The sequence below is a fragment of the Schistocerca cancellata genome, chromosome 8 (genome assembly GCF_023864275.1).
Source record: "Schistocerca cancellata isolate TAMUIC-IGC-003103 chromosome 8, iqSchCanc2.1, whole genome shotgun sequence".
In the NCBI taxonomy this organism is placed as follows: Eukaryota; Metazoa; Arthropoda; class Insecta; order Orthoptera; family Acrididae; genus Schistocerca; species Schistocerca cancellata.
In genome coordinates this window covers 343201411-343229005 of record NC_064633.1, presented here as the reverse complement: position 1 = coordinate 343229005, position 27595 = coordinate 343201411, and the positions used below count along the sequence as shown (strand labels likewise).

The window sequence follows — 27595 nt, the reverse complement described above, 5'->3', positions numbered from 1 at the left end:
CGTTTGGTGAGCACGTCTTGCAGTTCAGGGGAAAATTTTCTATCTTGTGTGGACTGGAATGATTAGGGAACTGGCGTTTTCCCATGCGTTCCGAGTATTGTTCACAATCAATCCAGCACATTGTTCTGGTGTTTTCCTTATATGCTGTGAAAGCAGTCTCACAACAAGTATTTGTAACGGTTGTCTCTGCCTGAAGCCTGGACACTCTTACAGTTGTGTCTTCTCTAAGAAATTGCCGTCAATCGTGGTGTATAAGAAGCCTCCCTATTGTCTGGCAAATATCTTTTTTAAGCAGGCTGAAACTTCTTCCGCAATCCCATAGCTCTCCCACCTCTCCATATGCATTCTTGTCACATTTATGCATAAGCTCTATCTCAGTGCCTGCAGGGATGCTCAAATTAATGGCACGTTCCCCGATGTCCACTAGGCCCTTCGCAAAGTTTCTATTCGTACGTGCACCGAAGGCACCCACCAGCCTGCCCGTTGGGTGGCTGCAAGATGCTCCTATGTCTCTATCTTTAGCAGTCGCTGTATGAGGTCCGACTTCCCCTCCTCCTGAGCTGCTGGAGACGGGAGGGGATTAAAGTCTCCGCCGGCGGAGATGTAAATGCACGTATAGTGTGCAGTCGACTTGGAAGTATACATATTACACAGAATTCAGGTTGTCAAGACTAGAGGTGTAAACAAACAACTGCTTATAACGAAAGAACGCGACATTTTGCGTTGTTGTGTAAATATGTTATCGACAGAGCCACTCTCCAAGACGTGTCCTCACCATTTCGTGAACAGTACTGAGTATTGGGGCACATGTGCACGAATGATTACTGTGCAGCAGGCAGAAATACTCCTGACAGTCATTATGTGGACGACACATCGAAAGATGCAGCGTCTGCTATGGCTAGCAAAGTTAAAATCTGTAAAACGTGTTCAGCAGAGTGCAAAAAAGGAATGCAACACAGATCCTCACTCACGTAAATCTATTTATAAGTGGCACAGAACTCTTTGACAAACAGGAAGTTTGATTCAAAATTCTGGAAAACATCCTAAAATGCACGCAATTGAAGAGATCGTGGTACGTGTGCGTGGAACATTTGCTAGAAGTCCATGTAACTCCATTACACAAGCTAGAAGGAAACTAACCGTCCCCCATTCGACGGTGTATGACATTGTGCACAAACGTCTCCGGTTGCAAGCTAACAAACTCCAACTTTGGCTTCACATTAAGCCTGAGGATCACCGCAGACGACGCGATTTTGCTGTTACAACATTGCATCGTGTAGAAGAAAAAAACTTCTTATCCAATGCAGTGCCATTTCGTGATGAATCTATTTTCCACGTCTGTGGAAAAGGTAACTGACGTAACTGTCGCGTACGGGGAAGTGAGATTCCGGGAGAAGTAATAGAATATGAAAGGAACGCGCCAGAAGTGAAAGCGATTAGGATTACATTAACATAGCGTGATTGGTCCACGTCCTCTATGGATTCTACAGTGACAGGACACACCTATCTCGCGATGTTGGCGAACTATACAGTTCCACACAGGCCTCCAGACATCATTTTCCAGCAGGATGGTGCTCTCCCCCCTCCCCCCGCTACTATCATGGGACCATGGCAATGTTACCACATTTTTCCATGAGACGCACACTGAGTGATTGATCGAAAGGATGGGGTCCCACTGCCTGGGCCGCTCTGTCTCCCAATCTGACTCCACGCATGCAGGATAATTGAGGGCATTGTTTACAGAACAATGGTTCGAGATGTGCTAAATTTGAGACAACGAATCTGCAATGCATTAGAGGCTGTAACATCTGTCATACTTATGAACATGTGACTGAAATTGGAATACTGTTTCGATATATGTTGAGATACAAACAATGCCCGCATTGAACTGTACCAAAATGCATAAAAATGTTTAAGCTCCTGTGTACAATGTTGGACAACTAAAGCTATAAACCTTGATAGGTACAGAAATATCAACAAATACTTCTGTCTACCACTAGCCCAGACGCCATGCGTTTATGCACACATAACGAGGAGTCAATCATGCTTATGCATACAAACACCTATGAAAAATGGTTCATTCGAATATTGCACATCCTCTCAGGTGTACATCCACTATTTGCAAATAAATACACATTCATATACTCAGTCAAGTGACTGATGAGAGGGTGGGTGGGGGGGTCCTGTTTCCATCCTCACAGACGAACCATTTGCCATCCTGACGCAATAGGCCGACTTTCAGCTGTAGTTCAGCATGTACGAGTACCTCATAACCACATGATTAAAAGATTACCGTGCACACCATTTTCAGAGTGCCGTCAATGCCCCTGAGCAGACTCTCCTTGTAATCTTTGATCATGAGAGCCTCTGAGGCCACCCAATGCACACCCATAGCCCACCTTTGGGGACACTTGCGTCTATACAGTAAACACACATTTTAGGTCTGAGACCCACAGATTTCACAATATGTCACTCATTCCCACGTCTTTTAGTAGCCTGATAACCTTCCTGTTTTGAGGTATTACGCCATATGATTATCAGCTGCATGTCCAGAAGTGTTGAATGTGTTGGGACTGTGCCTTACATATGGATCGCCGCCTTTCACCTAGTACACGAAACTGCCTCCATCCAAATAAAGTAACTTGGGACCAACGAAGTTTGGTTTTGCAAACTCTTAGTGAAATTGGTATATATGGGGTACAGAGAGGTCTAGAATACATATATCGATATAGACAATATAGACATGCTTCATGATTGCACTCCACAACGAATAATTCTTTATTGAAGATTTCAGACAGCGGTAAGTCACTGTGCACGACATGCAAATCAGTGGGATATTCCGTGTCTGACTCCAGGATGGATCCGTCACCAGTTTACAGTTGTCAAATACGAACGAATCTTTTTTCACGTTGTTTGTCTCGTCTGTTTCCAGCGTCGATATGTAATTCGAGACATTTCCTGTTGAACTGGTTTCTTCATCACCAGTGTTTTTCTGGATGTCTCTGGAAGGACTGGGTAGTCGTGAAGTCCCACGAACAGAAAGTAGCGGGAACTTAACACCCGCATTTCAATCACGTTGAAGTTTCGGATGCTCTTTATTCGAAACAGATATAAGGGAAACATTCCCCACCAACGTATACCACACAGTTTTGTTCCTGTCTTCTTGCCTCTCTCGAGTGTATGAGTTATTCAAACCAGTATTAAGTTCCTGTTTGGCGTACTTAGCAATGCATTTATTAACCTGAAAGAACTCCGTTAACATTCTGATGGGCAATACACATACACTTAACTGGCTACTTATCGATCTCTCTATGTACCTCCCTATCTATCCTGCATTTGAAAGCATTCAGATGTGATGTTGGTGTGGAGACATGTAGTTTGAGGATGGATGTAATTCCAAAGTTTCTTGTGCACTTGATTCGGATGCTGTTAAGGTTGTATCTAATTTCTTGAAACAGAAAGACCAATGCATTACTTGTAGGATGTGATGTCACTGCTGGGGAGGTTCCGTCTTTCTTCTTCATAAATGTTCCTTCAAAATGCAGGAAACTGCTGCTCAGAATTATTAAATCACCCTGATGTTGAATGAGAATTTTTATCTCATTATTATTATTAAACTTTGCAAAAGCAAAAGTTTTATAGGAAAAATATTCATGTTGAATGGCCTGATCATCATATTAAACTGGAGCAGTTACATCGATTGATGTCATTGTGAAGTTACAATCCTATCGATTTAATGAAGCTGTAATTCTCACATATCATCGCGTTCTGCTGCCGTCTGCACCATCCAAATTGACAACCCAACATTTTTGCATCGTCTTTGGCAACATATTCTGCATAAACACTCAACGAAATTTTGTTATTTTGAAATTTCTGACAAATTTAATCAGATCTGTGTTTGTAAGTAGTCTTTATAATTACTTCATATACGTCTTTCTCGAACTTTCTGAAATGACAGATATCATTTCATTTGTGTAAACTATATTTCCTGCATCGACACCAAGATTGGTCATAACTATCCTATTAGGTTTGTTTATAAATAACTCATCTGCAACCAGTCATGATTTTCTTTATTTTATTTTTCGCACGACTCGTTTCGGGAAATTATTCCCATTTTCAAGTGCGTTTTTTGTGTTTGTTATATCATTCTTGTGTGATTTTGTCGATGTGTGAGATTCTTCCTCATTCTGTTGACTTTACTGCAATATATAAGAAAACACGCGATTTCTTCTAAATTTCGGCAATAACTTCACAAAAAGATCGACAACCAACTAAAAATCGATTGTTCTTCTCTCAGTTTCCAGTACCACTGCAGGACCAGTTAGTTACTGTTAGGTCCTTGAGAAGAAGGTGTTCCATCCACTCAGTTACGGTGATGACTGCATATTTACAATAGCATACAGGGGACTTTATAGGGAAATGAAAAACACGCACATGTGGCTCTTGTACTTAATTCTCTATTTATAAACTATTTGAAATAGCAGGGAAAGATACTTAAGTAAGATCATAGTTCTGTGCCTACATGTGGCAGAATTAGTTCACACATTTCTGCTTGAACTGATGCACAGCATGAATCAAAAAGTTGAGCGATTATTTCTTTTGAAGGGTGCCGAGTTTGGGACGCTGTCTCCAACAGACTGCCCCACATCCACTCATAGAATCGATAAACAGGAGGTTGCTAGCCTAGTCGACGGTATAGAGCATGCTGAACTGCATGACTGGCGTACATTATATTTTCAAAGGTGTGCTCCTGTAGTTGGGTGCTCTTCCCCTCTTTAAATCAGTGATCATTTGATGACCTACTATCACGGAAGGAGAGTTGTAAGTAGGCTGTTTAGGTTTTCATATTGGTAACGACACGTAGCGCTCTGTATGAAAATCACTGGCTGTGCTGTGTGCAGTCTGTGGCTGGTTTGCATTGTTGTTGGCTATTGTAGTGTTGGGCAGTTGGCTGTTAACAGCGCGTAGCGTTGCGCAGTTGGAGGTGAGCCGCCAGCAGTGGTGGATGTGGGGAGAGAAATGGCAGTGTTTTGAGAGCGGATGATCTGGACGTGTGTCCATCAGAAACAGTACATTTGTAAGAATGGATGTCATGAACTGCTATATATATTATAACTTTTGAACACTATTAAGGTAAATACATTGTTTGTTCTCTATCAAAATCTTTCATTTGCTAACTATGCCTATCAGTAGTTAGTGCCTTCAGTAGTTTGAATCTTTTATTTAGCTGGCAGTATTGGCGCTCGCTGTATTGCAGTAGTTTGAGTAACGAAGATTTTTGTGAGGTAAGTGATTCATGAAAGGTATAGGTGATTGTTAGTCAGGGCCATTCTTTTTTAGGGATTATTAAAAGCCAGATTGCGTTGCGCTAAAAATATTGTGTGTCAGTTTAAGCACAGTCATGTATAATTTTTCTAAGGGGAAGTTTCACAGTGAGCGTTTTTGTGGAATAAAGAAAAAATCTGCATTGGAGCGTCACACGCATGAATCAACTCTTCCAGGGGTAATATTACTTCGATGGCACTATATCTAGGATTTTCGAATGCTACCGCCACTGCATAGAACTCATGATCCAACATTCCCATGCAGGCACATTTACAGTTGCTGTTCTTTAAACTGCAACTGAAGTTCAACTGCATTATTTGCAAGTCATGCAGCTGCAGCTGAGATGGGTTCACCACACCAGCAAGGAAGAAATAAAGAACAAATTATTAGCTAAGTATACATTTCTTCCAACTACAACTTTATTCATCATCAGAGGCACTAATATTCACATGGCAGTTATTATGCAGTGGGGAGTGCTGCTATACTCCTCGACGTGTTTGCCCTTTGAGAGTTCTCACATGACTGGGTGAATAATTTATAAACAGCTCATAACAGAAGAGGCAGTCTAATGAAAACGAGACAGGTAGAAAAAAAATGGCTAGATACAAATATATGTATAGATAGTTGATCCGTTCTGGGATTCGAGAATCTCGATGATTTTTGCCCGTTATCGACATTGATGCTAGAAAAATATTCCGGAAATTCCAGGGCTATTGAAAATGCCTTAATTTTAAGTTTGGCGTCAGATAACAAAAGGCAAAAGAAACATGTTTTTCGTATGATGTAATTACGCATTAACACTTTCCAGATTTTTTTTTTCCTTTACTCGTACTGTAAAACGTTGTGAAACATTGGCTCTTGCCAAATTTCATGATTCTAGACCAACGGGAAGTACCCTATAGGTTTTGGTGAATGAGTTTGCGAGTAGCAAAATATGTAACGTAAATGGCCGTATTTTGTTATTGCACTGACTTAGATGCTTCAGTGTTTTATATCGACATGGAATTGCAGACTTTCATATGTAAATACGAAAGAGAGAGATCAGCACTGGACTGAGAATGATTAAGGTTTCCCAGTGAAACTTCTGCAGCGTAGCCGAAACAAAAGGGACGAAACTTTTTCTTTGAGTGCAAGGGCCTTCTGCTCATTGATTTTCGGAACATGGCTCCACAATTAATACACCGCAATATGCGCACACTTTGCAAAAACTGAAGTGCCTCATCAAGTCAAAATGCCGAGGTATGTTGATGGATGGCATCGTTCTGTTGTAGGATAGGTCCTTCGCACATGTTGATAAAGGGAGGGGAGAGGGGGGGGTTACTCTGAATATAACTCGCAGAACTGCCTCCACGCAATATTATACCAGTTTCCGTGAGGGAAAAGAAAACAATTTTATCAGCTGTAGTCCGACACTGGATGCTGATCTCTCCGACCTTGCATTTTTCTTGCCAGAATTTCCAGTGCCGTCCTACTGGCACCTTTCATTCATGAATACATTTCAGCCCGCATCTCGTGGTCGTGCGGTAGCTTCCCACGCCCGGGTTCCCGGGTTCGATTCCGGGCGGGGTCAGGGATTTTCTCTGCCTCGTGATGGCTGGGTGTTGGGTGTTGTGTGCAGTCCTTAGGTTAGTTAGGTTTAAGTAGTTCTAAGTTCTAGGGGACTGGTGACCATAGATGTTAAGTCCCATAGTGCTCAGAGCCCTTTGAACCATTTTTGAATACATTTCAGTAAGGATTTGGAGGACTTCCTGTGAATCTGTTTTGGTTCACGACAGCTGAGCTTGTTGATCTCACGGCACTGTGTGGAGGGTCTGATGGCAGACAACAAGCATGTTATCTCTCTTCTTCTTCCGTTAGATTGCAACTGAATCGTCTCGCACTCAACAAGTGGTGTGGCATGTATGAGACTTGATCACACAGACATCATGGCATCTCAGAATCACAGAAACATATTACTAACCTACAGCAAGAAAATGATCATGTTCCAAGAGTTCCCTCCATACAGCTTCTAAGGCCTTCTTAACTCACTTTCTTGTACCATACTTTTACCATCACACTTCGATTTCCTTGGAGCACACAAAAGACAACAAGCGCAGCGCTTCCTGAGCAACCGGAGAAACAACAAAATCTCTCACTTTCTCTTATTCATCATTAGAGGCACGGCACTTCTTGCAGCTGGCAGTTTTCTCGTTACAGCCGTAGCATATATCTACATGGGCGCCTTATACTCTTCTCTTCTTCCTAATCATCAACAGTGTCTCGTGCAATTACTAACGATGCCGAACGTTCTGCAAAACACAATGCCCTGTAACAGGTGCTCGTATCGCTCAGCAGCCTTCCAGAATTCCATTCTCAAGACGTACTACTCTCGTTCTTTCCTGATGGAGCACTTGCACGTTTCATCCATAATTTCGTTAATCTATAAGAATCATAACCGCTTGTACCAAAACAACATGTCATCTGATCAGGAACTGTCAACAGCCTACTCAGTGACGATGCACACTTACTCCCAGAAATGACCAAATAATTAGGAGTGTTTTTAAATACTAAGCACACACCCGATCGGTCTCATGCCGGATGTAGAGATAGGACAGAACTACTCACCCAACGTTAGTTACCAATTTGCTCTACAAATATTTTAATGTCTTAAATATGGCCCGCGCCCCTAGATGTTCTTGACTGGAGTGTTTCTGATTAAACAGCATTTTGAAGCAACAACCTCTCAGCATCCAAGAAGGTGCACAGTAGCTGTCGAAAATTTTTTTACATAAATACTTGTCTCTGTTGGGTAATCGACGCACTTTCATTAAGACCTTGTGTACAACTCACAGTTCCTTTTTGCACAGTGTTGCCTTTCACTTGTATAGTCTCTTTTTAGCCTCCTTGCAAATGTTTTCGTAGCAAACCAGACAATCTCCCTATTTCCTGCTAACAATCAGGCAGAAAATGAACACCGCATAAATTCTACTGGAGGTGAATTATTTGTAGCATTAAGATGGGAGCCAGACTTGTGGGTCTATGAGGTTGCTCATTCATGATGTTTTGGAAATCTTCCAGAAATACATCACAGGTCCTCTGCTGCCCAGAGCGATATATTCAGCACTGCTTCTCTATCTCTTACAAATTCCTCTCAGACAAAGTGGAGGCAGGGTGGTATCATGTGACACACACTGGTTTCATCTTCGCCTCATGAGTATCGCTTGACACCTGTCGGTGGTGGAATTGTGGTCCATTATCTGAGATGACGTTTTCTACATGGACTACTTCTCTCAAGAAATGACTACAGATGGAGATCATTGTCATCTGTGTGATCGCATTTTGTAGCAGAGTGAAAGTGTTGTGTACATAGTTCTGCGTAGTCAGCATGTATACAACTTTCCCACTAGAGCGCACCCCGCTAAGCACAACAGCGCAGGCACAGCGCTCCTCCATCTCCGCACTACGAGATGGCGCTGCCATAGAGACGGACCAAATTCTGCTTCCGCCGATCCGCGTATTAATATGTAATGCAGCCAGTGAGATTGCTGCTTACATAGAACCTTTTCTCCTCGCGGATCACACTCACGCAGTGATACATGAACGCGCGAGGTATTATAACGAGTGTACAGACTTCCGATTAATCAGTCTGCATTTGTCTGCACTAGTCTGTACCAGCCTGCATTAGTCTGTACCAGTCTATAGTCAAGTTTCAGTCTGCGCCTAATAAGATTACCATATTCCTGTACATAGCCATGAAGATAAATGTATAGACACTTTTGTCAACTATCAGAGATATATGTGAGAATAAGATTAACGTACCACTACCAAAGGAACTTCAGATTGTCAATTGTGAATAGCATCCAGAACCAAGCTAAGTAATTTTTATGCTTGTTATTATTTTAATAAATGTGTGTGACAATTAATCAAGTTCTGTTTAAAGTTGGTCACCGTCAATCTGCTACTCTAAGCGTGCAAGTGGCATTTATATTGTCTGACCTAACGGCAGAAGATAAACACGCCACGATAAGACCACGAGACATATTGCTGACACTCACCTACTTCGTTAGAGCGACAAGTCAAATAATCTGATGGTGTGTGTACTGAAGGTCTTACAGTACGCACACCACAGAAAGTAACAATTTTCGATGTCACCTCAACATCCACGGAAACTTATTGGAAACCTCATGTTGTGTGTGTAAATAGACCACACAAGTCGACAGCAACAAACACTGAGATCCTCACGGGAATGATACAGAACAAGGGTGCTTGGTCACTATCAGTTGATGGGTTTGCGGATTTTTCGAGTTGTTAGGACCTTCTTTATATGCCATGTTATTTTAAAGTATGGATTCTCCTTAAGTTTACTGATGCATTTTCTCGCCCAGTATGCCCATATCTAAGGTGCATATACCAAATAACCTTGTTTGCAATCTACTCTGGAATGCACTGTGTCTAATGACCACACTGTCGATGGGACGTTAAACTCTAATCTTCGTTCCTTCTCAAATGCAGAGAACCCAGTTTGGGCTTCCAAGGTTCCTTATGGGGAACAGTATATTAATCTTACCAGATGAAACTGATTTCAACACAGATCCCTATCCTGTGTGGCGCTTATGTGATTCTCAAACTTCACATGCCACTGAAAAGATAAAGAGGTGTAGGACCAAATATGTGCAAGACTGGGTCATGGCAGTGCATAGAGTTCATGAGAACAGGCTGTTGTAGCTCAGCCATCTACATCAAAAAGCTAAAAGAGTTTAATAATGCTCATTTGTCTCAACTGGTAGCATCTCAGTAGTGACAATGATCAGGTCTCCTCTAGCACGTGGAGAGGCAACGTGCATTGGCAGTGACCTGACGGCTACCATACAGTTACGTAAGTGCCTTGCAGTGGTGACTCTGTTAGCTCATGCAGCAGCACGTGGCCTCGTTACTGGGAGATTGTCATCCACGCTGCTGAAGTCTGTCGAGTTTCTTGCAGAGGGTGTCAATCTCTGTGGTGAAACTCGCCCCTGCAAGTGATGGCACGTGGCGCATAGGCCCCTGCATCTGCATGGAAGGATGGGCAGTTGAACTGCCTGGATCTTGACCTACTGCCCTACACGACAGGAGTCTTGTTGTTACTGGAAGTGGTCCAGGTGACAGCCAACAGGCTAGTACCAAGTACAAGGAGCAGGATATGGCACTTTCAGACAGTGTGAATGTGGAATCCTGAAGTTGTAGGGGCTACGTACCTGTCGTCCAGTATGGCCCTTCAATCTCTACTGGTATTACTGGATTGCTGCTCTCTGAGATCGAGATCGACTTAATGATTATTTGTACTCGTACCTGGCATATGTGTTATGCTGACGAACTTCTTCCACCATGCTCGGTACAACAAATCCGTGATCTGACAAGTGGCAATGGCTTGCGCCGCCTTGCCAGGATCCAATTCAAGCGTTACAGTTGCAACATTATGATACCTTGCCCTAGTGTCGCTCTTGCTGTCGAAACAGCCGCCAATGCCGTAGTCGACATGCGTCCTCCAGCTTCCTTCCATGCTGTTGCTGAACTGCTAGTTTCTGTGGTTACGCCCAAAACATATTAGATACACAAAATCGTATACATTTCAAAATGAAATTGTTCTCCCTCAGCTCTTTCTTGTCTTCCCAGCCTAAATCAGTGAGAGCTTGAGACAGTGCATCCACTACCACATTTTCAGATCCTGGTACGTATATGTAGAGAGCCCAAAAGGTTCAGTGGCCATGGGTTAACTTGGCCATCGTCAAAAACTGCAGAGCCTTAAGGTCGCTGTAAACCATGACTTCTCAACCTAAAAAATAACACCCGAATTTAACGAATCCCCATATTAGTGTGAGTGATTCTTACTCTGTCACAAAAAAATGGATCAAATGGCTCTGAGCACTATGGGACTCAACTTCTGAGGTCATTAGTCCTCTAGAACTTAGAACTAGTTAAACCGAACTAACCTAAGGACATCACACACATCCATGCCCGAGGCAGGATTAGAACCTGCGACCGTAGCGGTCTCGCGGTCCCAGACTGTAGCGCCTAGAACCGCACGGCCACTTCGGCCGGTTGACTCTGTCACAGACTAGTTCTTTCGGATTTTGTTAAGAACTCAGCTCGTAAATACTATGGTGTGTCCACCTATTACTCCACATTTGCTGTACTCCTGGAATAGAGTCACATACAACTTGGTCCAGGAGCTGTCTGATAATAGGCACAATTCTTTCACCATATCTGGATGTATCAGTATCGGAACCAACAACAACATTCCTTTTATTCTGCTGAACTTGCGATGAGGTGGTCTGTCTCAGGCTCAAATCGTTCTCTTTCCAGTCAAACTACAGAGATAGGACTTGGTGATACTCTTCACATTAATGAACGTTTCGTAGAAGTTGATTAAACTCAAAAATCTGAGTAATTCTTGCTTGTTGAACAGAACAGGGAAATTTCTGATGTCCCATTGCTTTTGGATCAGCCTGTGTACTCTCCAACGAAATCAAGTGCCCTACAAAGTTCAGCTCTTTCTTGCCTAGTTCCGATTGGACAAGATTAATGGTAACACTATTCATTAAGAACTCATGCACTAAAGCATCCATCCAGCTCTTTCTTGCCAAATTCCTATTTAGCAAGATTTATAGTAACATCCTTTATTTGGAACTCATGCGCTGAAGTATCCAAGGTCTCATTGTGTGTCACCGACATTTTCTTGGCGATCAACATTGTCGACATAAAGCATGATCCAACTTTTCAGCACTGCTGATATCACAATATCTAATCCATGTATGAAAACCAATGAAAACACTTTATTCCAAAAGACATTTTGGTGAATGGTAGCAACGACCATAGCAAAGGAAAGCCCCACATTTCCTACATGAGGAATGGAGTTCGATCTTCTAGTAGCTGGCACTGTAATCGACAGATGTTAGGACTATAACCCCATGAAAAATTTTGTAATAGTTCATCTAACGTCTCAGGGCAAATCAGTTCCTTTCTCAGTAATGGTTCAAATGTGTGTGAATTCCTAAGGGACCAAACTGTTGAGGTCACTGGTGCCCAGACTTACACACTACTTAAACTAACTGATTCCAAGAACAACACACACAGCCATGCCTGAGGGAAGACTTGAACCTCCGGTGGGAGTGGCCATGCAGTCCGTCACATGGCGCCTCTAACTGCACAGCCACTCTGCGTGGCTCAACAATGATATTGATCTGTCAAAAGCCTAACATAAGTCACGTCAATCCATTCATTTTTGGCAAACAGGAGTTGGTTACTGTTGCCTCGATTATGCTTTGGTCCAGCATGTCTCGAATTTCAGCCTCCATCTTTTATCAATATGCCTGTGGTATCAGATACAGCCTTGTAAATATTCTTTATGATTCTTAAACCTAATTTATACCCAAAATTTTCAGTCATACCCAACGTGTGCAAACGATATCCTTGAGTAATTCCTTATCACGCCCAGCTAGCTTCTTTTATCCAATGCCTTCACATAGCACATTTTTTCACAAATTACCTCAAGTAGGCATCTCTCATTAACCCCCTTTACATATGGAATTGATCTGACTGTAATAAAATTTAGGGAATAAGGCCAAAGTCAGCCTAGTTGTAATTGTTGCCAAATTTATTCAAGATTACAGCTGTCCCCACCTCCTCTCCCTGGGGGATAGAAGTGGCAACGTTGCACGATGTCACCACTCCCATTCCTTCCCACTCCCCCACACCCCCTCTCCTATCCCAATTGCCCCCTTTCTACTTTATCTCCCCTCACCCACTTGTACATTGGCGGGAAAAAGACTCAATCTGTGCTGATCTGGTAGAGAAAAAGGACATAAGGTAGTGTTTTATTTATTTATTTTGGCGGGAAATACATTCTTGGTGGTTTTGTCCTGCTGCTATATTGTCTTACAGCTGCCTCAACAGTCTGTCGCCCACTGCCTCCACTATCTGCCAGCTGCTGCCACCACTAGAAAAAGCGCGTGTCTTATGTTCGCCTCAAAGTCTGAAGACTGACTGCTCTAGTCCAAAACACCGGCACAAGAGGGTGCTCGAAAATATCCTAAAGCCGCTCCCTGCTAACAAATCAAAAATGGTTCAAATGGCTCTGAGCACTATGGGACTCAACATCTTAGGTCATAAGTCCCCTAGAACTTAGAACTACTTAAACCTAACTAACCTAAGGACATCACACACACACCCATGCCCGAGGCAGGATTCGAACCTGCGACCGTAGCAGTCCCGCGGTTCCGGACTGCAGCGCCAGAACCGCTAGACCACCGCGGCCGGCGCTCCCTGCTAACGCCCCCACTACTGAACTGATGGGGAAAGGCCGGAGTGGAAAGTAATGTCTTTCTTTTTGGCGGGAAATGTGTTCAATTGATGAGATGTTGGTGTCGGACAGAGATGAGTTTCATAAGTGTATTACCTGTAACCACATATCTCAGGACTGCGTCCGTATTCTTCTACGCGATGATTGGATGGAGGTAATAATGGCCGAGCGTAGGGGGAATACTTTTCAGCACATAATGTTGATGCAATGGGATAGACTGAAGATGCATTTCACAACTCATAGCTACTATTGCCAGTGCGGGAACTGTTTGTGCTTTTTGAAATGGTTGGTTGCTCTACAGCGCAGCAGACAAATTCGCACCCCCATTGAAACTCTCAATCGTCTCTTCTTACCGACCAAGTGTGTCCCGCTGTTTGACGCTGAGTTCGCTATAGCCGTTACAAATGGTGCTCTTTTTATTTCTCGGCAACTTCGTCCTATTCCACTACCCCCAAGAGTTCACCGTGGTATAGCCGCTGAAAAACTTGTACATAGGTTCACAGTAAAGAGGGACAGGAGAACAAACTATCATTGAAGTGCAGGAAGAGTTGCCTCCTACTGATCTCCAAGTCAAATACTGCTCACGAACTAGTACACAATTATGTGGTAAGAAGGGATTGGACAGCAAACTATCACTGAAGTGTAGGAAGACTTGCCTCATACCGATCTGCAAGTGCATAGCTGTTGAGGAACTTGTACACAGATACATGGTCGTATGGTCAGAGGAGAAAGGGCAGCAAACTGTAAATGACGTGGGTGAGGGCCAGTAAACGTTGCCACAACTGATGGAAAATGCTTTGCTGCTCATCGAAACACATCGAAATTGTCGTGAAAAAACCACAACGGATCATAATGCAACACTTGCATTGGGAATTGAGAAAAATCGTTGTAATAACACTACTACCGCAAAAAACCTAAAGAGATCTCGCCAGGAGAGAGTGACGGTAGGTGCACTTGTGTTCACCTCGAGGTGCAGTTACACATTAACTAGCAGAGAACCAGTCTTACCTCTCCACCTGCCTCCCCTCCTCCCTCCCTCTCCTCTTCCCATAGGTAGGGTTGCCGTTCTTCTAGGTCTGTTCTAACCTGTTTCTCATGGTACGCAAAGAGATTCATCTACTGTTAGCGATATACTGTGTCTGGTCTGCAGAAAACAGTCTCACATGGACAAAAAACTCAAGAGGAGGACGCTTCCTGCAAGCCGTCAAACGTGTTTCTCGGAAACGCTGACCCCCCAGGAACAATAGCGAAATACCTGCTCATCCGTCACAGAGGAAGGACTTAACAGTCAACAGTAGCGTGCTTTCAAACACTCTGGAATATGGCGGCACTGTCTGAAAGTGGTCGTTGGCTAAGCCAAATCGGCTCATGTAGGAAAAAAATTGAAATAATACATCCCACGTAAATAAGATATACGTGGATCTGTATACTAGTCGTCTCATCACCGTGAGCCAATCCGTCCGCTCTCCATCCCTTACCCCCCCCTCCCCCCGATCCCCCGCTAAAATTACAATAGGTGGAGAGCAGTATCCGCCGCTGCATGCTGTCATAACCCGTAGATCACGTAACTAATGAGGAGGTATTGAACACAGATTTGGGGAGAAGAGGAATTTGTGGCACATCTTGACTAGAAGAAGGGATCGGTTGATACACGCTTTCTGAGGCATCAAGTGATCACCAATGTAGTACTGGAGGGAAGTGTGAAGAGTAAAAATCGTAGACAGAGACCAAGGGATTGATATACTAAGCAGATTCATAAAGATGTAGGTTGCAGTAGTTATTAGGAGATGATGAAGCTTGCACAGGATAGAGTAGGATGGAAACCTGCATCAAACCAGCGTCTGGACTGAAGACCACAACAACAGCAGCAATTTAAGGGAGTTGTGCTGCCGGGCGACTCCATCTCAGGAGACGACATCATTCTTAGTCTGAATAAGTTCACTGCAGATAAAAGAAATGATCGTATACTCTTCATAAAAACACACCCACCCACACCCACCCACCCACCCACCCACCCACCTACCCACCCACACACACACACACACACACACACACACACACACACACACACTCCTTAACCGTCGAATTCGACTGATCTAAATGCCAGATATGCACTTGTGTAACCTACGGGAATTATGCTGCTCTGGTTAGGAGCTAATTTTCACGCAGCGGTAGTTACGGTATTGGAAGGAGAGTAATACGGTGCACGTTTCCTTCGGTATCCACGTCGTGGTGTAGGTGTTAAACATGTGCATATTTCGAAAGTATTATGGTGATGCCTTCAGGTTGATAAATGTTTATGCCACTACCTATTAGCTCAGAAGTGACGACCAAAGACAGAGTGGTAAGGTGAAATGTGCTCACAGGGTTGGTAGGAAATTCTTCTGGTAAATCATTCCATTTCTCAGCCAACGAGACTGACGACTGATGGTGCACTGTATACTACTTGTGCTTGACGAGACTTAGGTCGCGCTGAATATCCTGTCACAACAAGAGATCCTCTACAATCGGTTATGTATTGTAAGCCCTGAGAGACGATATTGCTTTCGTAACCAGGTTCAAATAGTTCAAATGGCTCTGAGCACTATGCGACTTAACTTCGGAGGTCATCAGTCCCCTAGAACTTAGAACTACTTAAACCTAACTAACCTAAGGACATCACACACATCCATGTCCGAGGCAGGATTCGAACCTGCGACCGTAGCGGTCGCTCGGTTCCAGACTGTAGCGCCTAGAACCGCACGGCGGCTCAGGCTGGCCGTAACCAGGTGTGGCTTGATTTTATACAGATATTATTCACCAACCTACTAAAAAATCTTCAGTATTTTCCTCTTTACAATGATCTACATGCATGTAATTCAGATAGGACAAGCATGAATGCAATCGACTAGCACACAAAGAGGTAAATTAATGCTTTTGCCACCTGGTTGAGGCCCCTTTGTGACAAAACTTACCCCTATTATTGGAAGGGAGTCGGTATCGTGTCTGAGAGCGAAATATAATGTTTTGTTTCAGGCAGAGATACAGAGTTCCTGGAGAGATATTTGGGGGGAACGCTGGTTGTCTGCAGTAAACACGTGCAGGGGCCAGAGAACAAAGCATCCTTTTGTTGGATTCCCTTACGGTGTTTATTAAGTCCTTGGCTAAAGCTATAATATCCCTCATAGACGTAAGATGACGGAGACTGTCTACAACTAAGTCTAAACTGTGAGCAGTGCAGTGCACATAACGTGCTTTTGGTTGTACATCGAAAACTAACTTTTTTAGTCCTTTGAACTTACCTCTCATATTCGAGTCACCATTATAGTACTGTCCTTTTAAGTTATTCATTTACAAATCAAAACGAGCAAAAAGTTCATTTAAAATACTAAACAGATTTTGTGATTCTCATGTAAACCAATAAAGTCTTCATTGATGATGAAGGAATCATCGACAGTACGAATGGAAGAATAACGTGTTTCGTTAACCACAATAGAAAAATGTTCAGTCTTCTTGATTGAAGCCAATATCTTTCTTAGCACAGACTTTCCTAGTAGATCAATGATCTCGTTTTGAATATCGTGGGATGTCCACTCATGCCCCGAACGCCCTAACCAATCTTTAAACTCAGGTATGTCATTCTTTCGCAGTTCCAACAATTAAAAAAAATTGAGTTTACAACTTCATGCCCTCTAACTGCTATTTCTTGTTGGCATAGAAACTGCACAATAGTAAAAATTGTCTCAAGGGCTAAACGGCCTTTCTTCATATCACTATCTAACTGTTCATTCAATTGGGAGGCCACACTTCGGATAGTGATAGAATTTAGGTTCAGAACACCTTCTTTATGCGTAAACGTATTTTCATGAAGACTGAACTTTTCCAAAGCCTTTTCCCAGTTAGAAAACACTACAGAAAGTAAATACACCTTTTTTTTTTTTTTTTTTTGAAGAAAATTGTAATAGATTTTTAGCATCTGCCTCTTTGCAGGTTTTGCAAAAAACTTTTTCGATAGATGCTTCATGTTCTAGGCACGTATATTTGATCAACCAAGACTTCCGAAATTATCTTCCCTCACTGGATTGTCCAGGTTTCGGCTGCGAACAGTTCTCGCCTGAAGACGACGAAGCAGTTGACGACACAATAATTGTTGGAGGTTGACTTGCAGTATCATCAACTTCCAAGCGCACCTTTTGGTACCAAATTTATCCATTGCAAACTTAATTCACAATACACTAAAAGACTAAACTAAATGAATAAAATATAGTCATATAAAACAGTCCACTAGACACTAAAGTCGGAACACTAAACACGTTTGCAGCATGCACTGAACGAAACTATCCACATTGAATGACTGAGTCAGCAGGGTGGGCTTTATATAGCTGCGGCGTCGTAATGTCTTGAGGCGCCAAGGCGGCGTGAGGCGGAGGGCGCTTCTGCTACAGTCCGTTTGATGTCGCCGTGGCCGCAGCGCTGACCCGCCAGCGCCAGACTTTACCCGAAGGTTCGCGCACCGGGACAAATTCAAAGTGTGCCCGCAGCACCGTAACACTGTCATGATTCACACCACTCGTTTTCAGTTAACCTGCTTACTACGGTAATAATTATTTGTTTTAACTAACAACTGAATGTATTTTAAAGGGTAACTATTGTCAAACAAGAAAAATAATAAATTCCAAGATAATTTTGTGATTTTACAATGCATGAGATGACTACTAATTTTCTTAAATTATTGGGGGGGGGGGGAATCCATGAGAGTGAGTTTACACTTATTTAGCTGGAGATTTAACTGATTTGAGTACTGTATCCATTATCTGCACTGTCACAGTATTTGTTATAAAAGCATAAAACTACATCCTTTACACAATGTGAAGTGAGATCTGTCGGTGCAATATTCGTTGTTGTTGTTGTTGTAGTGGTCTTCAGTCCTGAGACTGGTTTGATGCAGCTCTCCATGCTACTCTATGCTGTGCAGGCTTCTTCATCTCCCAGTACCTACTGCAACCTACATCCTTCTGAATCTGCTTGGTGTATTCATCTCTTGGTCTTGGTGATCCCTTGATGCCTCAGAACATGTCCTACCAATCGATCCCTTCTTCTAGTCAAGTTGTGCCACAAACTTCTCTTCTCCCCAATCCTATTCAATACCTCCTCATTAGTTATGTGATCTACCCATCTAATCTTCAGCATTCTTCTGTAGCACCACATTTCGAAAGATTCTATTCTCTTGGTGTCCAAACTATTTATCGTCCATGTTTCACTTCCATACATGGCTACACTCCATACAAATACTTTCAGAAACGACTTCCTGACATTTAAATCTATACTCGATGTTAACAAATTTCTCATCTTCAGAAACGCTTTCCTTGCCATTCCCAGTCTACATTTTATATCCTTTCTACTTCGACCATCATCAGTTACTTTGCTTCCCACATAGTCAAACTCCTTTACTACTTTAAGTGTGTCATTTCCTAATCTAATTCCCTCAGCATCTCCCGACTTATTTAGACTACATTCCATTATCCTCGTTTTGCTTTTGTTGATGTTCATCTTATATCCTTCTTTCAAGATGCTATCCATTCCGTTCAACTGCTCTTCCAAGTCCTTTGCTGTCTCTGACAGAAGTAAAATGTCATCGGCGAACCTCAAGGTTTTTATTTCTTCTCCATGCATTTTAATACCTACTCCGAAGTTTTCTTTCGTTTCCTTCACTGCTTGCTCAATATACAGATTGAATAACGTCGGGGAGAGGTTACAACCCTGTCTCACTTCCTTCCCAACCACTGCTTCCCTTTCATGCCCCTCAACTCTTATAACTGCCATTGGTTTCTGTACAAATTGTAAATAGCCGTTCGCTCTCTGTATTTTACCCCTGCCACCTTCAGATCTGAAAGAAAGTATTCCAGTCAACATTGTCAAGAGCTTTCTCTAAGTCTACAAATGCTAGAAACGTAGGTTTGCCTTTCCTTAATCTAGCTTCCAAGATAAGTCGTAGGGTCAGTATTGCCTCACGTGTTTCAGCATTTCTACGGAATCCAAACTGATCTTCCCCGAGGTCGGCTTCTACTAGTTTTTCCATTCGTCTGTAAAGAATTCGCGATAGTATTTTGCAGCCGTGACTTATTAAACTGATAGTTCGGTAATTTTCACATCTGTCAACATCTGCTTTCTTTGGGATTGGAATTATTATATTCTTCTTGAAGTCTGAGGGTATTTCAACTGTCTCATTCATCTTGTTCACCAGATGGTAGAGTTTTGTCAGGACTGGCTCTCCCAAGGCTGTCAGTAGTTATAATGGAATGTTATCTACTCTCGGGGCCTTGTTTCGACCCAGGTCTTTCAGTGCTCTGTCAAACTCTTCACGCAGTATCGTATCTCCCATTTCATCTTCATCTACATCCTCTTCCATTTCCATAATATTGTTCCAATGGTTCAAATGGCTCTGAGCACTATGGGACTTAACATCTATGGTCATCAGTCCCCTAGAACTTATAACTACTTAAACCTAACTAACCTAAGGACAGCACACAACACCCAGCCATCACGAGGCAGAGAAAATCCCTGACCCCGCCGGGAATCGAACCCGGGAACCCGGGCGTGGGAAGCGAGAACGCTACCGCACGACCACGAGATGCGGGCATAATATTGTCTTCAAGTACATCGCCCTTGTATAGTCCCTCTATACACTCCTTCCACCGTTCTGCTTTCCCTTCTTTGCTTAGAACTGGGTTTCCATCTGAATGGTTCTCTTTTCTCCAAAGGTCTCTTTAATTTGACTGTGGGCAGTATCTATCTTACCCCTAGTGAGATAAGCCTCTACATCCTTACATTTATCCTCTAGCCATCCCTGCTTAGCCATTTTGCACTTTCTGTCGATCTCATTTTTGAGACGTTTGTATTCCTTTTTTCCTGCTTCATTTACTGCATTTTTATATTTTCTCCTTTCATCAATTAAATTCAATATTTCTTCTGTTACACAAGGATTTCTACTAGGCCTCATCTTTTTACCTACTTGATCCTCTGCTGCCTTCACTACTTCATCCCTCAAAGCTACCCATTCTCCTTCTACTGTATTTCTTTCCCCCATTCCTGTCAATTGTTCCCTAATGCTCTCCCTGAAACTCTGTACAATCTCTGGTTTAGTCAGTTTATCCAGGTCCCATCTCCTTAAATTTCCACCTTTTTGCAGTTTCTTCAGTTTTAATCTACAGTTCATAACCAATAGATTGTGGTCAGAGTCCACATCTGCCCCTGGAAATGTCTTACAATTTAAAACCTGGTTCCTAAATCTCTGTCTTGCCATTATGTAATCTATACGAAACCTGTCAGTATCTCCAGGCTTCTTCCATGTATACAACCTTCTTTTATGATTCTTGAACCAAGTGTTAGCTATGATTAAGTTGTGCTCTGTGCAAAATTCTACCAGGCGGCTTCCTCTTTCATTTCTTATCCCCAATCCATATTCACCTACTACGTTTCCTTCTCTCCCTTTTCCTACTACCGAATTCCAGTCACCCATGACTATTAAATTTTCGTCTCCCTTCACTATCTGAATAATTCATTTTATTTCATCATACATTTCTTCAATTTCTTCGTCATCTGCAGAGCTAGTTGGCATATAAACTTACACTACTGCAGTAGGCGTGGGCTTCGTGTCTATCTTGGCCACAATAATGCGTACACTTTGCTGTTTGTAGTAGCGTACCCGTACTCCTAATTTTTTATTCATTATTACACCTATTCCTGCATTACCCCTATTTGACTTTGTATTTATAACCCTGTATTCGCCTGACCAAAAGTCTTGTTCCTTCTGCCACCGAACTTCAATAATTCCCACTATATCTAACTTTAACCTATCTATTTCCCTTTTTAAATTTTCTAACCTACCTGCCCGATTAAGGGATCTGACATTCCAGGCTCCGATCCGTAGAACGCCAGTTTTCTTTCTCCTGATAATATTCGTTATAGCAGGCATAAGAATCACACCTGGAGAATGAATACACGACGGTAACACTTCATGTAGCAAAACAGTGTTCATGTTTATTCAGTAACTTTTTTAAATAAATGAGCTCACATTAGAACAGCTAAGCTGTTAAGAACGGCAGCACTTTACTGTGTTACTCCACAAGGAGCGAGTGAACTATGTAAAATTCCTGTACTGTCTATTCACCCTTCATCTGTACATCAGGAACGCTGCTCCTTCAACTCCAACATCCCTCCATGGTTGAGTGAGTGAGTTCTTTCCGGAGCAGGTTTCATCCACCCATGGTTGTACTTAGACCGTTGTTAAGAAACATTTTAGTTTGGTTGATGTTCCTTCAGACGACATTCTGTGAGGTGAGCTGAATATCTCATCCTTCTAGAGTATACAGGAACACACAAACACACACACACACACACAGCTGGTACTCGGTGCAGTGGAGAATCTAAAACCGCTACAAGATAGACACAACTGTGATGTGTAGTCAAATATTTTGTTACTTTTGTAGGAGGCCAGTCTTACCAAGGAATATGTTTAACAGCTTGCTGGAAACGCCATGTACTTGAGTCTTTTGGCCATCTGTGACTGATTTCTGCAGACCAGACACAGTATAACACTACCAGCAGATGGATCTCTTTGTATACCGTCAGCAACAGAATATAACAGGCCCTGAAAATCGATATCCCTAGCTACGGGAGAAGGAATGGGAAGAAGGAGGGGATGTAAGTGGGAAGGTAAGATGGATCTCTGCTGGTTAGTGTGCATCTGCACAGTGAGGCGAACACACCTGCAGCTTTTGCCACTCTCTCCTGGCGAGATCTTTTGCGGTCAGTTTTTATGGTAGTTGTGTTATTACATGGCTTTTTTTCAATTCACAGTGTTTGTGTTACGTTATGACGTATTATTCACAAGTGGTAGGTTCTTCATGACAATTTCGATGTGTAATTAAAGCATTGAATCATTTTATATGAATTATGATAGTGTGTATTGGCCTTCCTTAACAGCTCTACACTTGTAGGTTTGTAGGAGGCAACTCTTCCTACACTTCACTGACTTTTTGCTATCTGTGTACAAGTTCCTCAGCAGCTATACCAAGGTGAACTCATGGGGGCAGTGGAATAGGACGAAGTTCCCAAGAAATAAACAGAGCACCGTTTGTTTGAATTTGGAACACCAGGGCTAGAGGATCTTTGTCGAGTAGGGCATACAGCAACACAGCAGGAAGCACCAGTAGTTACCACCAACGTTAAACAGCAAGACACACATGGTCGGTAAAAAGACACAGCTGGGGACAGTGGTGGGAGTGTGAAGTTTTCTACATGGCAACAGTGCCTCCGAATTGTGTATTGCAACTTTAGTCTATCCTGCTGGATCACCATTATGTGCCGAAAAGTATTCCCCCTGTGCTCGGCCATTATCACCTCCTTCCACTCCTACCATAGAAGGCTATGGACGCTGTCCTCAGCTGTATGCGTACATGTTATACACGTATGAAACTCATCGCTGTCCAATACCATCATCTTGTCAATTGGACGCACTTCCCACCAAAAAGAAACACATTACTTTCCACCCCAGCTTTTTTCGCGCCAGTACACAAGTAGGGGCCAGGGATGCCTGTATAATAGTTTAGAGCAACCTCTTTTTGTGGACTAGAGCAGTCGGTCCACGAACTACGAGATGAACATTCACATACACGATCGGTAAAAGTGGTTTTGGGGTATGGCAGAAAGGAGTAGGGGCGGCTGAGTGCAGCTGTAGGACAATCCAGCAGCAGGATAACACCATCAAGAGCACGTTTTCTGCCAAAATAAATAAATAAAGACAGTACCTTATGTCCTTCCCGTCCAGCAGCTCGCCAATTCACAAAGGGCGAAGGGAAGGTAGTGTTCGAAGGTAGAGGGGAAGGGGGGAGGGGAGTGACTTTGCCACGTCTACCCCACAGGTAGAGGAGTTCGGGGAACAGCTGTCATCTTGAATAAATTTGGCAACAATGCAAACTGGGCTGACTATGGGTTTATTCCTCTGCTTACACCTTTCTCCCTGAATTTATTTTTTATGTAACATGTCTAGAGCCCTAGGACCAAATTGTGGAGCAAATCAACATGTTATGGAACGAGTCAGTAAATGAAATAATGGCAGAAAGGTAATGATATATCAAATAAAATGTTTTTGAATCTCATGCAGGTGACAAGCTACAAGTTGACATTTGTACGATCAACAATATAACATAGGAATTAGAGTAATTTTTTCCAGAAACTCTGCAACAGAATAGGAGTACACCATGAAGGAAATCTTCAGTTTCGACTTGAGAATTCGTGGATTACTGGTAAGATTGTTTAATACTTACACTGGCCTATTGGAATTTGATGCAGTAAAATACTGCAAGCCTTTCTGCACAAGAGTGAAGAAGGAGTGTGTTATATGAAGAGACTGGAAACCAGCGATGTCATTGCTGAAACGCATGAATTGGATGTCCACACCTGCAAAATTCGATCAAGAATTATAATTTAGGGCCTACAAATAAGAACTTTGAGGGTTTTCAGACTTTGTAATCTTTTCAGAGACAGCAAAGGTTTAGGAAGAACGGTGGGAGGGACTGTGTTTTGAATACAAACGAAGACTGAAGTAGAGAGGATGCAAAATGCAGAGATGTAGTATCATGAAGAGCTTTTTTGAAAAAGAGAACTTTGTTAACGTCAAATATAATTTGAAGTGCTATGAAGTCCTTTCTTTCTGGAATGTAGTCTTGTACGAAAATGGAACTTGGAAGACAGACAGTTCAGAGAAGAAGAGAATAGTTGATTTTGGAAGCTTTTGCTGCACAAGGGTGCTGAATAGTAAATGGGTAGCTCTGAAAACTAATGAGAAATACCAAATCGATTAACCTGAGACATCAAGACATATTTAATTTGACAGTGGAGAGAGGTGTAGATGTAAATTTATAGAGGGAGATTAGGTTTCGTAATCAAAAAGCAGGATAAAATATATGTAGGCAGCAATATTACGCAAGGGTGGACAGATCTGCAAAGCATTTTTTTAAAATTTGGTTTAGGTTTATTAAACCAAACTGCCACGAGCTCCTTACAGACGTAAAACTTATGTAGAGAAGAATCACGCGATAAAAGTTGGAAAAGCGGTTGCATAGGCTATACTAGCGTGGAACGCTGCATCAGACAAGTGTTCGACAGAAGAGCACAACAACATTAAGGAGACTGGGAAGCCAAGCAACATTTGGATTTTCCAAAAGAAACTTACTACTTAAGTTTAGAATGCAAGGATTGTGTTGAACAGTACTCAGTGGTGAGTGCACCAGAGAAGGTGTTATTCAAAGAAACTAGTACTAGAAAATAACTGTCTTGTTTTCCACAGTAAAATGATGGATAACCTCATTATCGTTGATAATTCCACACAGGTATCATAATGGATGGACTGGGGATGGATGATCTCTAAGGTCATGCAGAGGTATCACCTGAGTTGTCTTAAATAATGTATGGTAAGAGAGGGACACGGGGAGCATTTGTGTGAAAGAGTAGTTTTGAGGTATCTATTGGAGAGATCTACGGCTGTCAAACACAGAAACAGTTGGGTATCCGAATATCTCTTAATTCTCCTTTCCATGCACCAGTAAAAATATAAACTTACTTTATGGTATCCACGAAGCTACAGCACCCACTACGAAATCGATAAGTTTTTCTGACAAGGAACGTCTCGTTCGTGGAGCAACACTAGCAAATATTTGAAATAGATCTATTTTACATGTGACACTTGGGTTACTTGTGACTTCATTGCATGCGGTGTAGTTCAGTCTCTTCCCTTTGACTGTAGTGGCATCTTCAATGAAATAACTGGTGTGACCCATCAAAAGTGCGAAATATGAAGCACATGAGTAACACTTATTGAGTTACAGATGGAGCTTTGAGAATTTTATGTCAATAAAAAGAACAGTAAATTATTTATAACAGAATATGTTTGAAATAATTATTTCTGGTGAGCTTCACTGAATTTCATCCTACAATTAATACAGAAACTGAAACAAAAGAATTCACTCGCCAAATATAGTTCATAATTAGATGTGCCATTAGTTAATTGGAAGTGAGTGTGTATCGTTTACGGAGTATACCATGTTGCTTGTTATTTTTGGTATGCTTTATGTTTTAGTGTTAGGCGTCTTTTACATAATACATTTTTAAAAACCATTTAGTCACGAGGAGCTGTAGAAAACAGTAATAGGCGTACATAGGCTAATGCTGTCTAAACAGCTGACGATTTCAGAACTATGACTTCAGATTGTTCTTCTGAAACCTTCAACTTTGAGTTCATCTATAAATAGTAGTCTCAATTATTAAAACTGCTTTGAGTTTATCTGTACAAAGGAGTCTCAATTTTTCAGTTACTGCCAAACTGCATAAAAAATAATAGCCTTCATGTAATATCAATCGGCGTTTCGGACCATACCATATTAAATTATCCAGACAATTTATTGCTTGGTAACGTGGATAAATGAATTAACAGACGAGTGATAAACTGGCACAATTTACCGGTAACGAAATACTAACACAGAACACAGTTCGCATTCCATAGCCATAGGCCAGTCACAGCAAAATACATCTTCCTTCCGTACACGCTGGAAAAATTTACTAGCAACCAAATAAATATCACATGCTGCATTAAAATAGTTATTGAACGGTGGCAGTTGTACTGTGATTTACTGTGGTGTGTGCCTGTAGAAGACATGGAGGTCTGCATTTGCTAATGTGACTTCTTTCTTTGTGCGGCAGGACGTGATGAAGCTATACGAACATCTTCCGATGCGCATTGGCGTGTTCCCGATAGAAGACCCCGAGTTCACGCACCTCGACTTCATGTGGGCCTTGCAGTCACGCGAGCTCGTCTACGACCGCCTCGTCAGAGTCTTGCAACGCTGCTGACCGCCGGTCGCGGCTGATGTTCCGGATTACCTCCACGCTAAGTGTCTGGCGTGGACGTATCTTGCAAACAAACTCTTTTACCTTGGTATCACTGCGATCAACTGCAAAGCCGTGGCAAGTAAAAGACAAGGGATAGAAAAGAGAGCATACAGAGTAACCACACTTCAGCTTGCACTTTCGTCTCCACGAAAAATAATATAATAAGTACAATGTCGGGTGTGTTAGAAAGTATACGTAATCGTCACGACGTGCTCGTACACGCAGGGCAGTTATACACTTGCAACTTTGGCTAAGGGCGCATTTTCGTCCAGCTCACTGGAAAAGGAAATTGCCCCGTCTATTCGTAAGTTGCTGATCCTACTTTAACAATTTTAGGCCCTGTCCCTACACTCTGTTGATATATGTAATAGCAGCGGCTAGTGTACAGTCAAATGTGGAGTCAGGAAGATTGCAAGCAGGTTGCTAATGCTCGATCATTCTAAAAGTCACTTTTAGTCTCTAGTAAATCAGCAACAATTTTCTTGATAAAAATATGGACTAAACCAATTTTATTACAACTCTATAGTTTTTATTACCCGGAATGAATACGTGGTTAATCACTGCAAAGTGGTGGAAACTTGCTCCAAGTCACTCGATCAGCGAAGCAGAATGTAATATACATTATATCACATTACGTTAAAAATGTGTGAAGTATCACGGCAGAGATCAGACACCTTCAGTCTGGTTAGTAACACTCAGTATTGTTACAAATGTCTTGTAAAATAACATTCTAGTTGTATTAATCACACACAACCAAGACTGCGGGTCTTCTCGTCCCGAAGACGGATGGTTCGAGTCCTGGCGGTTTCACCTTTCCACCCCTTCCATTCATCTTCCGAAGATTCATAATGACACAGACACAGTACTGTTCTGTTCCGGAAGTCGACACACACTAGTACATAATATGTCTACACACTTAATATACTGTGCTGTGGAAAAAGCCCAGCATTACACCTTTATATATCAATGTCCTGACTGACTCATCATCGCCAAGTCCAAGCAACTGAGGATATACATCTGAAATTT

The 27595-nt window shown here is 42.3% G+C and overlaps 1 protein-coding gene across 1 annotated transcript in view; it reads left to right on the top strand.

Annotated features, from left to right (window-relative positions):
* Nucleotides 1-26530, top strand: part of LOC126095562 (lipase 3-like) — a 163182-nt gene extending 136652 nt beyond the window's left edge. Inside the window, exon 8 of the mRNA XM_049910340.1 lies at nt 26381-26530. Within this exon, the coding sequence (XP_049766297.1) occupies nt 26381-26530 (150 nt within the window). The remainder of the gene's footprint in view (nt 1-26380) is intronic.
* Nucleotides 26531-27595: the final 1065 nt, after the last annotated feature.